Source organism: Ipomoea triloba, chromosome 8 (genome assembly GCF_003576645.1).
Source record: "Ipomoea triloba cultivar NCNSP0323 chromosome 8, ASM357664v1".
Classification (NCBI taxonomy): domain Eukaryota; kingdom Viridiplantae; phylum Streptophyta; class Magnoliopsida; order Solanales; family Convolvulaceae; genus Ipomoea; species Ipomoea triloba.
Window position 1 is genome coordinate 7,009,122 of NC_044923.1, and position 14,731 is coordinate 7,023,852.

Consider the following 14,731-nt stretch of genomic DNA (forward strand, 5'->3'; position numbering starts at 1 on the left):
AATGTCACTTGCTCAATCTTATCCCTTACATATATACATATACGTAATAATATATTTAATAATAATAATAATAATAATAACAATAATAATAATAATAATAATAATTATAATAATAAAATATAATATGTGGGATGCTTATCCAATTATATATAATAATAATATTAATAAAATATCTCCACAACATATCAGTTGTGGTCCAAACAGATAAAGTTTCGGTGGAAAATAATCCAGAAAGAATAATTTCCGACACCAAAATTTTATTCCAGTCAAAAGCTCCCAAAATGGGCTAGGTTCAGTACACTGCGAAATTTCGCGAAGTACGATCAGAAATAAATTTCGACCCTTATAGCTCATCCAATTTCAACTTAACTAAGCAGGAAGTTCATACTTAGTCATATATGCCTAATCATCCATTTCCAAAGAAATCCGAGCTGAAAATTCGTCCCCCAAAAATTTTACGGTTCGTGACCGGCACATACGATCGCAGCTTAATAACAACTATACTTACTTATAAAAATTCATTTGAAGTATCGGGAGATCATAACTCATGTATGTCAATACCTTAGGATAAAATAATAATGTTAATAAAATACGGGGTATTACATCTTCAATGGATGAAAATGTGTAAAAAAAACACTGCAAAGCGTCAAGGAGATGACCAAAGCATGAAAAGACAAAAAATACCCCTATTTTGAACGGCAATTTGGCAAAAATTTTAACGGTGAATTAAAAGTGGCAAGGACTAAATAAGGCTAGTCGCAATGTGACAAAAATTAATGAATTGAAGTGGACTAAAATTAGCAATTCTCCAATAACAGTAGGACCAAAAATGGAAATCACTCTAAGAATAAGCATAAATACATCCTCTAACTATAAACAAGATTAAACACCATCTTTCTTAATTTGGAATAGTAAAATAAGGATTGAAATTATTTGATTAACACATGGCTGTGGCATTTGTCTATGTGTACTCCTAATCCTTCTCAGTTCGCCGGCCGGCCAGCAACCGACAAAAGTTGAGCAGCACGCAGCAACCGACAAAAACTTGAGCAGCTAGCGGGGCAAACGAGGGATTATAATCTTAATATGAAAGGAAGGCAACAACAAGAACTGAAATGCAGAAAACTAAAAGCAAAATGGTGTCAATAAATCGGGTCCTGCAACTCTTCATCATCATATGACACGTGAAGACGTCCAGGGTCGACCGGCCATTATCACTTATGTTTCATATTGCATAGTACAATGTAGGATAAGGTCTTCTCCACGTATTTTAGGCAAAAAAATGTCACCTTGGATGAGAGATAGTGAGGAGAGAGAGTATGTTTTTACCTCTTACAAATATAGAGTTCTTTCAAGTTTTGTGGGGCCCATCAACATATTAGAGAGTTGCGCCTCACTTGCGTGAGGCGCAACTCTGTGCTGCACGCGCCCTTCTGGGCGCATAAATCTGATTAATTTTTTTTTTTTTTTTTTTTTACAAATTTTGTTTGTTTGTTTTTTTTTCTTCCACCTCATTTTCTCTTTCCTAATAAACATCTTCAAACATTTAAACTATTGAGGATGGCCTAATAAACATTGCAATGCAAGTAGGTAACATTAATGGAACGAATGCCTAAACAATCGTCAACTATTAGCTAATGGCAACACATTAAAATGTACATCAATTAATTTTATAGAAAATTAATCCCACCACAATTTGGTTTGAAACCAAAAACTATATATATATATATATATATATATATATATATATATATATATATAATTAAGACTTAGGTTTTAGTTCTTATAATTAAGACTTAGGTTTTAGTTCTTAAAATTAAAAATTACACTAATTTAAAATTTTGACTAAGAGTTGACCGGGGACGGGAATGGGGACTATTTTCAATTTCCCGCCAGGATTTGGGACGGGGACCGGGATGGGGTCGGGGATTCGGAGACGGGGAGTATACTCCCCGCCCCCGCCCCCGCCCCGTTGCCATTCCTAAACGGAACTATAGTTTGAGCACTCAAACTATAGCCCTTCAGCGAACTAGAACAACAAAAATAATAAATGTAAAAAAGTTTGTAATTAAGTAGCTTTTGTCTCACATTGAAAAAAGAAGGGGATTTGCGCCACTATATATATACAAGACCCTTTTAGAGAGAATTGTATAACATAGATGTTCCGTTGCGCGCAAAGATTGCAAATCAAATTCCAAAATGAGCCAGAAAATGCCACAGTAATGATGGACTAAAATGAAAAATATCAGTTGAGAATGGATGATTTCTCTATTTAGGTTCTCATGAACAATTGAAGAAAACAATAATTTGTAATTCATGAAAAATTAGCTTTTAATGGTTGTTTGGTGAGTATGTTGGACACTTCGTTCTCTTTTCATAAAGCTTACAAAGCATTTGTTTCATTGGCCTATCAGTTGAGAATGGATGATTTCTCTATTTAGGTTCTCATGAACAATTGAAGAAAATAAAATTTGAAATTCATGAAAACTTAGCTTTTAATGGTTGTTTGGCGAGTATGTTGGACACTTCTCTTTTCATAAAGCTTACAAAGCATAAAACAAAATGATTAAAGTGAAAATATGTTTAACAATTCTTTTAAATGAAAAGTATTAATATATTCTTTTAAATTATTACAGAAATAATGAAGAATGCTTCTTAAGTCATTTTATTTTAAGCGTCCATTTGGGCACATGAAAATCATATTTTTCTATTTAATTTATATTCTAAAGAAAAGTATAAATTAATTACAAAGTTATTTTTTATAAAATATTAATTATTTTAATAATATTCATATATAATTATTATTTCAAGAGGTTAATTTAAACATTGTTCGTTTGTACTTATATTATAAATTTATTTATACTAAAATAAAGTTGTACATTAAAATCTTGTAGTTACCAAGTCAATTGTCTGACCAACTTCATTGGAGTTGCCCTGACCAGGCCAATACATTTGACACTAAGTAGACTACTGAGAGAGAGAGAGAGATTCAATCAATTAGCTAACTTGTAACCATTACCAATAACTACATTTAACGTATTAGTTAGCTAGAGTTTTACCAAGATGGTGCTCTAGGACTCTAGGAGTAGTAATTTTATTTTATTTTAAAGATAATTACTATTTGATAATATTGCATATTATAAAAGAGATATTATAAGGGTATATTCAAATAAATTTATATCAATAATAAATGTTATCGTGAAATGTTAACTTAATAAAATTGTGGTCATTTTAATTTGCTAGATTTTGAAAATCTCTTTCTCTACAACATTCATGATACACTATTTAGAAAAATTGTTTCATTTGAAAACTCAATAGTGGTTTAATTAATTACTAGTATTTTCACCCGTGCGTTACACGGAATGAATTTGTTATAATATTTTAAGAAATATTTGAATCGATATACAAATATATAAATTATAACATCGAATATGAGTATGAATAAGTGTATAAATGCAATTATAGTATGAGTCTTCCTTGCATGCAACAAATATCACAAAAATTAAGTGTTCTAAAATAAGTGTATAAATGCAATAGGTAGATAATTTACATTATTGCATCATATTCATTAATTTAATTACTTGTCGGTTAGTTATTGCAAGATCTTGAGGTACACTTATATTTTGATATTCAGTAAGTATAACTATATTAGAGAAAAAATTTACATGGGAGTAATGGGATAATCAGTTGAGTAATTGTTGGTTGACCGTAGAGCGTTGTGCTGGAGGAAGAAGATGATATATAGTGAAGATTATATTGCCCTTCACTATATATCATCTTCTTCCTTCAACACGTTGATATTCTCTGGACAAATAACTGTTGGAAAAAAATTAGCATAAAATGGCATTTTACTGGAAATATTGTGGTACAAATATATGTGGGGTCCACTTTCGATTTGGGTCGGGTCAAAGTGGATTCGTGTNAGAAATTAGTTCTCAAAGTTGACCCATTTGAGTTAGAAAAATTTAGAGAAAAACCTTTCAAATAACTTTTGTCCCACATTGGTTTGAGAAGTGGTTTGCACCACTACTTATACAAGAGTTTTTCTAAGGCTTATTGAATTGTATAGCTAGAGGCTCTCTCTCACGCGCAAATGGGGGGTGCAAATGAAATCTCCAAATGAACTTAAAAAGGTTTGACTCGTGTGCCGACAACTGCATGCACGAATGTCGTTCAGAAAATTGGTTGGCCTTGCGGGTTGAATTATGCCAAATTTTCATATTTTTTTACAATATTACGCAAACCATACCATAATACTATCGGTCTGTTTTGGGCAGGAAGTTAAAACTGAAGATATTGATTTTATTAATAGTATAGATTGCATTGCAGAGAAATATATATACTGAATTACTACCATTAGTAATTCTAATCTAGAATTGTATTACAAATAGGAACGTAGGGAATAATATATTTTATTAGGAATTCTATTTTAATTTACAATTGTATTAGGGATAGCAATTGCATTACAATATTTTACAATATTACGCACACCAAAATATTATAGGTCTGTTTTGGGCGGGAAGTTAAAACTGAGGATATTGTTTTTATTAATAGTATAGATTGCATTGCAGAGAAATATATATACTGAATTATAACCATTAGTAATTATAGTCTAGAATTGTATTACGAATAGGAACGTAGAGAAGAATATATTTTATTAGAAAATCTATTTTAATTTACAATTGTATTAGAGATAGGATTTGTATTAACATATTTTACAATATTACGCAAACCATAATATTATAGGTCTGTTTTGGGCGGAAAGCTAAAACTGAGGATATTGTTTTTATTAATAGTATAGATTGCATTACAGAGAAATATATGTACTGAATTATTACCATTAGTAATTATAGTCTAGAATTGTATTACGAATAGGAACGTAGAGAAGAATATATTTTATTAAGAATTCTATTTTAATTTACAATTGTATTAGGGATAGGAAGTGTATTACCATATTTTACAATATTACGCAAACCATAATATTATAGGTCTGTTTTGGGCGAGAAGTTAAAACTGAGGATATTGTTTTTATTAATAGTATAGATTGCATTACAGAGAAATATATGTACTGAATTATTACCATTAGTAATTATAGTCTAGAATTGTATTACGAATAGGAACGTAGGGAAGAATATATTTTATTAAGAATTCTATTTTACTTTACGATTGTATTAGAGATAGGAATTGTATTACAATATTTTACAATATTAAGCACACCAAAATATTATAGGTCTGTTTTGGGCGGGAAGTTAAAACTGAGGATATTGTTTTTATTAATAGTATAGATTGCATTGCAGAGAAATATATATACTGAATTATTACCATTAGTAATTATAGTCTAGAATTGTATTACGAATAGGAACGTAGGGAAGAATATATTTTATTAGGAATTCTATTTTAATTTACAATTGTATTAGGGATAGGAATTTTATTACAATATTTTACAATATTACGCACACCAAAATATTATAGGTTTGTTTTGGGCGGGAAGTTAAAACTGAGGATATTGTTTTTATTAATAGTATAGATATAGATTGCATTGCAGAGAAATATATATACTGAATTATAACCATTAGTAATTCTAGTCTAGAATTGTATTACGAATAGGAACGTAATAGGAACGTAGGGAAGAATATATTTTATTAGGAATTCTATTTTAATTTACAATTGTATTAGGGATAGGAATTGTATTACAATATTACGCACACCAAAATATTATAGGTCTGTTTTGGGCGAGAAGTTAAAACTGAGGATATTGTTTTTATTAATAGTATAGATTATCAAATATTAACCGTTTTATCAATGTCAAAATTTTTAAAAATAATTGACAAACACAAATTTCAATTAGTATTATTTTCAATTCAAAATGAATGCTACTTAGAGCAACATTTTGAGTTAGGATTTTGAAAAGAATATCTATTTTTCTAAAACGTCACCATTATAAATATTAATAAATTATTTAAAATAAAAATAATAATTAACTCAACATACACCCTCGTAAATTAGGAGAATGAATCTCTCTTCAATCCAAAAAGAGATATAACCTAATGGAGTAGCTCAAGTGGCAAGTGAGCTCTCTTTGTGGGGAATAATTTTGGAAGAATTTGGGTTCGATTTCTGGACTAGCACCCGTGCCTCCCGGAGCGAACACAAGTGGACCCAGAAAAAAAAAATGAGATATGTAGTGCATGAATGATGAAACTCTCCTTGAAAGTTAGCAATGTAGGATACTCACATCTCTAAATGACTAAATTGTTTTCCTTTTTAATTTTAATAATTTATATTAATAAATTATTGAATCTCAATTGTAATTTGAAACATAGTAATAATATAAATTTTTACTTCACTTTTCATACTTAACAAATTGAGAATAATTTTATTTTCTTTTACACCTTTGAAAAGAAATTAGAATAAAATGAGAATTAAGAAAGAACATTAAAATTGAGAAAAAGTGTAGTAATATAATAGGGGAGGAAAAATGTGATTGGTTGGATTATGAAAAATCAAATAGTTTGGTTTAAGTGAGCGACATAATACATGCAAACATTTGTCAAATTCAGAAATATTATGCAACATGTTAATTCTGTAATTTTTAAAAAATAATTATTAATCTCTATAAGTAGAATATAAATAAATTAATAATATTTATTATTTCTCCAAATCAGAATCTAAAAAGCTAAAAATTTTCAATAATTGTATCATCATTGTTATTTCAACGATTTAGGAGTAATGATACTACTACGATTTAAAAGAGATTCATGTAATAATAAAGGAAAATACTACATGAACTCCCATTTCATATACCTAACTTGTACTTCCTCTCACAAATTTTTGATGTAGACACCTATCTTGGGACCCACATGATAAAAATATCCAATCTTTATTTGACATCTATCCTAGGATCCAAAGAGGAGTAGAATTTAGGAGTATATGTAGTATAACTTAATAATAAAAGGTTGTATAAATATTAATAATGATGAGTGTTTGTATTCTGGAATATTCAGTACGCAGTACAATACACAAATATACAACACATTATGTACAACACATTACATAGAACTATGAAACTCAATAGAACTAGGACTATAGAGTCCTAACACCACCTCTCCCTCCCCCCCTCCCAAATTGACGAAGTTCACATGCAAGTCACCTGAAGCCACATTGTCATGAATGAAATGAAAGTCAAATTTCATATGTTTCGTTCGAGCATGAAACACTGGATTAGCACACATGTAAGTCGCCCCTAGATTATCACACCACGACGACTTGGACACCAAAACTGAATGAACGCTAACCTCATGCAACTAACGAAACTATCTAGGAAACCTTTGTAAAAACATAAGCAATAGCCTTCTACTCAGCCTCTATAGAAGATTGCGTTGTTGTTCGTTGCTTCTTGGATAACCATGAAAATATATTAGAACCCAAGAACAGAATATAGTTGTTGGTGGACTCTCAGTCCGTGGGATAGCTAACCCAGTCAGAGATAGAAAAAACATGGAGATCAGTCGACGAAGAATGATGCAAATGAAGACCAAGATGAAGAGTACCCTTGACATAGCGAAACACACGTTTCAAATGAGACCAGTGCTTGACAATAGGGGGTGTGCATGTGTTGACACAGATGATTCACAACATAAGAAATGTCTTGTGTGACTATCAGATATTGCAAGGCCCCTGCAATACTGAGATACTGTGTGGGATCAGCAAAAGGCGCAGAGGAAACCTCCACCAAACGCGAAAAAGGATTTGACGTGGCCAACGTCTTGCAATCAACCATACTAGCACGCTTTAGAATATCACCCATATAACAACGTCGCTGAGAAAGTAGGACACCATCAGTCAACTGAACCATGTCAATACCTATGAAGAAACTAGGCACACCTCGTTGAGTCTATCTGAAACATAACCTTTCGAGTTATCACTCATAATATTTTGTTTATCCAAAACGTGACTTCTCGAGTTACCATTCGGACAGTTCGAAATAGAACATAAATGACCTAAGTCTATAAAATAGATAGGAGACTAAAATTTATAACTTTTGGTATCATCCAAATCTAAATTACGTTACCCATATTCTTAATCATTTCTTCCTTTTTGGTGATGTCAAAATTTATACCCAACAATATTATGACCACGGTTGCAAAAATCCCCGCCTAGGCGCTAGGCGCTCCTAGACCGAGGCGAATTGCTCCCTAGGAATCCGCCTAGCGCCTAACTCGGGCGACTGGACCGAGTTGGCGGCCGACTAGGCCGAATTTGATCGAGTTAACTCGCCCAACTCAGCAGAGTTAGCCAAGTTAACTAGAGTGAGTCGGTCTGGTTAATTTTATTATTATATTTATATATATTTAAATTTATTTATTTATATAAGTAAGAGAAGTAAGATATATATATATATATATATATATATTGATACGGAATAATACGGAAGAGTATATTCGTATTAATATATGGTAGAGTACAGGAAAAAATACTCTAAGTGTGACCGAGCTCCGTGACAGTGGGTCAGCGGCTCCCGGTCTCTTTAGCTGCTGTTCCAGAGGTCCCAGCAAAAGCCCCCTTTTCTCTACATTAAATGTGCCTTTTATAGCGGATATGGCCAGGCCTACTCCGGTCGGGCTGCATGCAGGACACGTGGCAGACATGCACCGGTCACGCTATCGGTCCAATGCGCTTATGATAGGTGGATATGAGACCCCCACTTCGAATCCCGCCAGGGTTGCCGCGGCGACCCGGAGTGTATTGTACAGGGCTCGTCAGACCGGGAATAGAATCTAAGGGCCTGGCTGAGTCCTTTTTCAGAGAGAGAGATCGGGATACGGAGACCGGATTTTAGCCCTATCATATATATATATATATAATAAATATATGACATACACCCACACACATGAATTAATTTTTTGTTTTTATAAGTCGCCGCCTAGGTACCGTCTAGACCGCTTAGGTGCTAGTCTACCGTCCGACTAGCGCCTAGCGCCTACTGCAACCATGATTATGACACATATCATCAGTCAAAAAACAGAACCAAAAGTTCTTGATTTGTACACTTCAAGAATATCACTTTCTCAATCTACTGAAGCACAAAGAGTCAAGGGCCACTTCTACTGAGGTTCAAACCTGGGTACCACTAGACCACAAGGTCTTGGCATAACAGTAAAATTTTTAACACGCGTTCTTTCAGATCTTTCCAATCTTACTCGCTCAAACTGATAGGTTTCGTCTCCTTCAAGTCTTTTAGGTGAACCTGCTGTGCTAGTAGATCCGATCCTTAATCCTCGTCTGTCATTAAATAATGTGAGCAGAACACTGGACCCATATACATACAGAACAAACACCCACAATCAGAAATTCAGAAGGTCCTCTACTAGGAAAAGCCTGCCTCGTTGGGAACAAAAACGAAACATACAGATAATTGCAACAAGAAAGCTAGCAGGCTGAAGTGTACTGTTAATTAGGCCATGCTTGAGGCTGGAGATCAGAGGCGGACGAACGAAATCAGACAAAGGAAAATATTTTATGTGAAAGCATGCCGAGAAGAGGGAATCATCCGTACTCATGTAACAATTGTCGTGTCTGCATGATACTATGATATCTGTAACGCTTCTGGATAACACTTATTCATCATCACCGCTAATTATGAACCTGCCAAGTGTCTACCTAAAATATTGTAATCATTGTGTGTGAATCACTTCTATTTCACAAACAACCATTTGATATGATGTTATACTAATGGATTCATGGTTTGTGCTTTGTTGACAAAATAGTTAATCACTTATATGAACATTTTTTAAATTTTATTTTACACTCCTTACAAAAATATGAAATCGTCTACACGAACCTCTCAAATTGCTCTCGATCTTTGGTATTTGTAATAAATTTTACCTCTGAAATTAATTGAGTTACTTATACGGACAATTTTATTTTATTTTTAAATTTAGTAGTTGTATCTAATTTCATTTATTTTTAATTTACCAAGTATGTTACATTCTTGTAAAGTTTAGAGGTTAAAAAGTAAATGGTTATTTTTAATTTTTATATTTGATCCCATGAATATTAAACATGAATGTTACTTAGTAGTTGTAAGATTAAAAGTGAATAATTTAAAGCTAAATTACTCTGGATTTTTAGGGTTTATTAGCTTCTATTCTAAAGTAAACAAAAGATAAAACACAATTGTAAATGAAAGACAAAATTGTGCACAACTACTAAAATTATGCAAATGCAGGATAAAATTTGGCCTTCTTGAAATTCACATCACTACTTATTAGAGTAGCATTGATATTTGAGCTACTAAACTCTGTCGCTACTAACTTCTCCTGCTTACTACCAATATTGATACTTGTGCTAGTAAACAAGTGCTGTACAGTATTAGACTCAAATGCACTTATTAAGAGTGTTCATTTTTTGGATTTCCAATATTTCGATGTTTCCTGAAAATTTAGTCAATAAAAAATATTTTCGGTTGATTGAGAGAAATATATTTAATTTAACAAAAAATAACTTCTGTTAAAATTTGAAGGGAGTTATTTTCGACAGCACTACAAAGCCCACAGACAATACCTACGAGCTTGGTTTTCACAGCGGAAATCAAAGCTCTCCTACAGAAACCAGTATCTACTGGCTTTCACCGAAAAATGAGTTTGTTTGTTTGTTTGTTCTTTTTAAAATTTTTGATAAATAATATTATTTTTAATATTATTGTAAATATATATTTTAAATAAAATAGTTAAAATGTTTAATTATATAATTTTATTCATTTTTCAAAAAATAAATCAAACATACAAAGATAGTTTTCTATTATACAACCAAATATAAAAAAATACTCCCTCTATCCCATTTTACATGTCCTACTTACTATTCATCGGTCAAATCAACTCTTTATTTTTTGTTTATTTTCTTTAGTAATTTTTACTTTTTTTTAAATTTAATTTTTTGTGTTTAATAGTACTGTAGTTTCTAAATATATAAATTTTGTATATTAATACTAAACTTAATATTATGAAAAATTGAATTAAAAATAACTTCAGTCAAGCCTCGTTAACCGAACCAAACACATAAAATGGGACGGAGATAGTATTTTTTAAAATTATTTCATTTTTCAAAATACATTTATCCAGAAGTTATTTTCTTGTTTTCGAAACCTAACCTGTGAGCATAAATATAATATGTGCAGTCCAACTATCAGCTTAGGCTTTTAGTTGAGATGGAGCACATGCTTTAATTTGATATAAAGACTTTTAGTTGAGATGGAGCACATGCTTTAAGATTTCCTTAATTCATTCTCAGTCCATTATACTTTCTTGACTTTCTCACTCTATTTATTTAGGACTTATGAGCCAAGTAAAAAGGAACAAACAGAAAACCAATATATACTCCTGGGTTCTATCACTCTCCCATAGTCCTATGCCTTTGTTGTACTCGCAATCTGTTTCCATGGTGAGAAAGCTAGGAGCAAATTCATGGCTGACAGCTCTGAAGAGGATGTTCAGGTATCCAAGCAAAGACAGCAACTCCGGTAGAAAGAACCGACAGTGCAAGCGGGACGAGGAAGAAGAAAAGGTAAGAGAAAATGCTGAGAATTGAATGTGCATGTCATAGTAGTTCGTTACAATTGTTTTAACTAACACTTGATATCATGGGTTTTAGCAGAAAAGAGAGAAGGGAAGAAGATGGCTGTTCAGCAAGGCCGCCGCCGATGAAAATAGTGTTGAAACCGCCGGAGTGGAGATCATCAGCCGTACGCCGCCGCCTTCTAGAAGGTTGCTCTGCGCGGCGACGGTTATTCAAACGGCTTTCAGATGCTATCTGGTAATTAAGATATATCTGAAGAAGTTTCGTTATTTTTTGTGTTGAGGAAAATGGGAAAATTAAAGAATAGATACGATGATGTTTTTTTGCAGGCGAAGAGAGCTCTGGTGGCTCTGAAGGGGATTGTGAAGCTTCAAGCTTTGATAAGGGGACAGAACGTTCGACGACAAGCTCGGATAACGTTAAAATGCATGCAGGCTCTGTTCCGAGTGCAGGAAAGGATGAGGGAACAGTGTGCTCGGATTTCGCAGGATTCTACCCGGAAATCCATGTTTTCTGACTCCTGGGAATCTAAGTATATCCGAGAAAGAAAGTCAATTGTAAGTCAATCATATTCCTCTTCCCCATTTCTCGCAGGAATTGAAGAACAGAGCCCATTCTTGTCTAACTAACAAAAAATCTTGAAATGTTACAGTTCAGAGATCATTGTTCAGTTAGTGATGCTTGGAGGGAATGCCCGCCAACGCTTCAAGAACTTGAAGTAATGTTACAAGCCCAAAAGGCTGCTTTTATGCGAGAAAGATGCCCCTCTCAGGTTAGTTTAATTTCTTGGATTTCTGGAGAGTTTTTATGCCCTCCCCAGCCCAAAACACCAATTCTGCACCAAATTTTACATCAAAAGAATATTCTTACATTAAATTTTATTCATCTCTAACCCATTACACCAAATTTTATGTCTACAACAATGTTTCCAGAGTTGTGTACTAATGTTTCCAGAATGTTTCAAGGCATGGAGTTCAGACACGGATGTTGTTGACGGAGAAGAAAGAGAAAAAACGCCATTAAAACAGGGGAAAAGCAGAGCTTCGGCGCTTCCGAGAAGAAATCCTGTAAAGTCCGGCGAAATCAACGTCAGAATTAGATCACTACAGAACAAGTCAGCTTCTTCCGTTCAAGCGCCGGCGACCCCTTCTCCGGCGAAACCCAAGCCAGTGCAACTGCGGCCAACAACGAGCCCAGGAAACCTCGAGAAGAGCCAATCAACGGCGAACACTCCCCGCCTTTGTCCCACAAACCGATCAGCCAGTTTCGCCCCGCGGTACAGCGTATCTGGAATATCGCCGGGATATATGGCGGCCACGGAGTCGGCAAAAGCGCGTCTCCGATCACAGAGCGCGCCCCGGCAGAGGCCCGCCACGCCGGCGAAGAGATGTTTATCTTACTCCGTCTCCAAGAACGGTGAAGAAGAAGGGATGGAGAAACGGTTGGATTACTGGTGCAATGCAGAGAGCGTTGGTGGGGAGATTTCGCCATGTTCAACCGGCAATTCAAGATGGTGGTCGAGAAGATGATTTTGTCAGAAAGGGAAGGTGAGGACTGACGAGGATAGTAACGTAATGATGGTAGTGATATGGTTTAGCCTTTGTTTAGGCAAGTGAGAAGTTTTAAACACTTGACTTGGGATTTGCAGTTTGCACCAGTTTAAACTCTACTCCCTTAAATAAAGCTTCAAATCAATCATATATCACTATAATTATCTGAAAATCAACATTTTACCAGTAGGCCTTATTTTGGTCGCTTCACCCTAGGCTCCTAGAGGAACTACTGAGGAAGACAACATTTTTATCATAAGTCAAATGACTGCCACAAAATGTTTTGATGAATTATTTGTACTTGCTAGTGTTTTTTTTTTTTTCATCTCTAGACAACATTTTTAGCATAATTCAAATGACTGCCAATAATTAATTCTATTTTTATTATTTATTATTTATTTTCTATTTTTTCAGTTTCCATTTCTTGAAGTAGTACTGTAGGTCTGTAGTAGTAGTAGGGGGAAAATGGAAAATGCACGCGCACAGCAAAAGGATTCGAACTCGGCTCCTCAAACATTTAATAATGATTTAATAGTTTGTAACAAAATTATAAATTGTTTTATCATAAACACGGCAAGATTTGTCTAAACATGATAAAGGTTACTCAGATGGCTCCTTCGAAAATAAGTAAATATGTCTTTAGAATTTAGAATTGACTATCTAGGACGAGAGCAATCTTGGTCAAGGAGGATTATGAGGACAATGTCCTTGTCTCTACCCATTGGAGGTAATCATAAAGTATGTGAGTTTATAATTAATTTTATATTTATTCCTAATATGAATTGAACGCTACATAATTCTAAATTACGAGAACAAAACTCTTAACTAGAATAAAAAAAAATAATTAAAGGCTGTTTAGAAAATGACTTATTAGTGAAGTATTTTGTGGTTTGATGGTATTATTATTATTACTATTTTAAACGGAAGATCTCAAATTTGAATTTCATCCCAATCAGCAGTATGCAATGTACCAATATGTTGCCGCGTTTTTCCCTATTTGCACCTGGGCACCAGCTTATTCTATTTTTATTTCAATTTATATTTTTAATATTATTGAACTATTATAAACTGCGTCGTATTTCTTTATTATTATAACATTAATAATAATAATAAAATAATTAATAATAACACAAAACTAATAATAAATTGTAAAAGTATTTTACAAATTATGCAAATTGCACAATATATTTATGTCATTATAGGTCATTTTACATATAAATAACTAATTTAGGAAATACATTTCTATAAGTAGTTAATATTATCAAGCTTGTCAAAACATCTAATACAATTAATTATGAACTAAATTAATTATTACCAAACATTCTCAAAGTTATCCCTAAAGCATCCTCAATAGTTGGTCTTTTGCTCAAATTTTAAGATGCCAAATAGGAGAGAAGGAGGTAACACGTCCAGGTGGGCGTTGTTGTTGTGAGTCACGCGATAAATGACATGCCTTTTTTATATTTGGTGGGACTCACTTCAAGATAAAAAATCAGTTCTTATAGGAGACTCTCATCTCCTCTCTCTACTCATTCTCTCTCTTTCGCTTTAACCAAAATCTCTTTAAAAAGTGAGCAAAATTACTATTGTAGTTGCTCTTACTTTTC

At 33.3% G+C, this 14,731-nt stretch overlaps 1 protein-coding gene across 3 annotated transcripts; it reads left to right on the forward strand.

The window, feature by feature from the left end:
- The first annotated feature begins 11,364 nt into the window (after window positions 1–11,364).
- Window positions 11,365–13,296, forward strand: LOC116027160 (protein IQ-DOMAIN 14-like). Of its 3 annotated transcripts, none has more exons than XM_031268604.1 (5): window positions 11,365–11,562; window positions 11,650–11,811; window positions 11,904–12,131; window positions 12,227–12,346; window positions 12,507–13,296. In XM_031268604.1, the coding sequence occupies exons 1-5, from the start codon at window positions 11,407–11,409 to the stop codon at window positions 13,101–13,103; spliced, it is 1,263 nt and encodes a 420-aa protein (XP_031124464.1). In that variant the 5' UTR covers window positions 11,365–11,406; the 3' UTR covers window positions 13,104–13,296. The 3 variants fall into 3 exon arrangements, with proteins under 3 accessions (XP_031124464.1, XP_031124466.1, XP_031124465.1); XM_031268606.1 differs by having other exon boundaries at window positions 12,540–13,296; XM_031268605.1 differs by having other exon boundaries at window positions 11,653–11,811.
- Window positions 13,297–14,731: the final 1,435 nt, after the last annotated feature.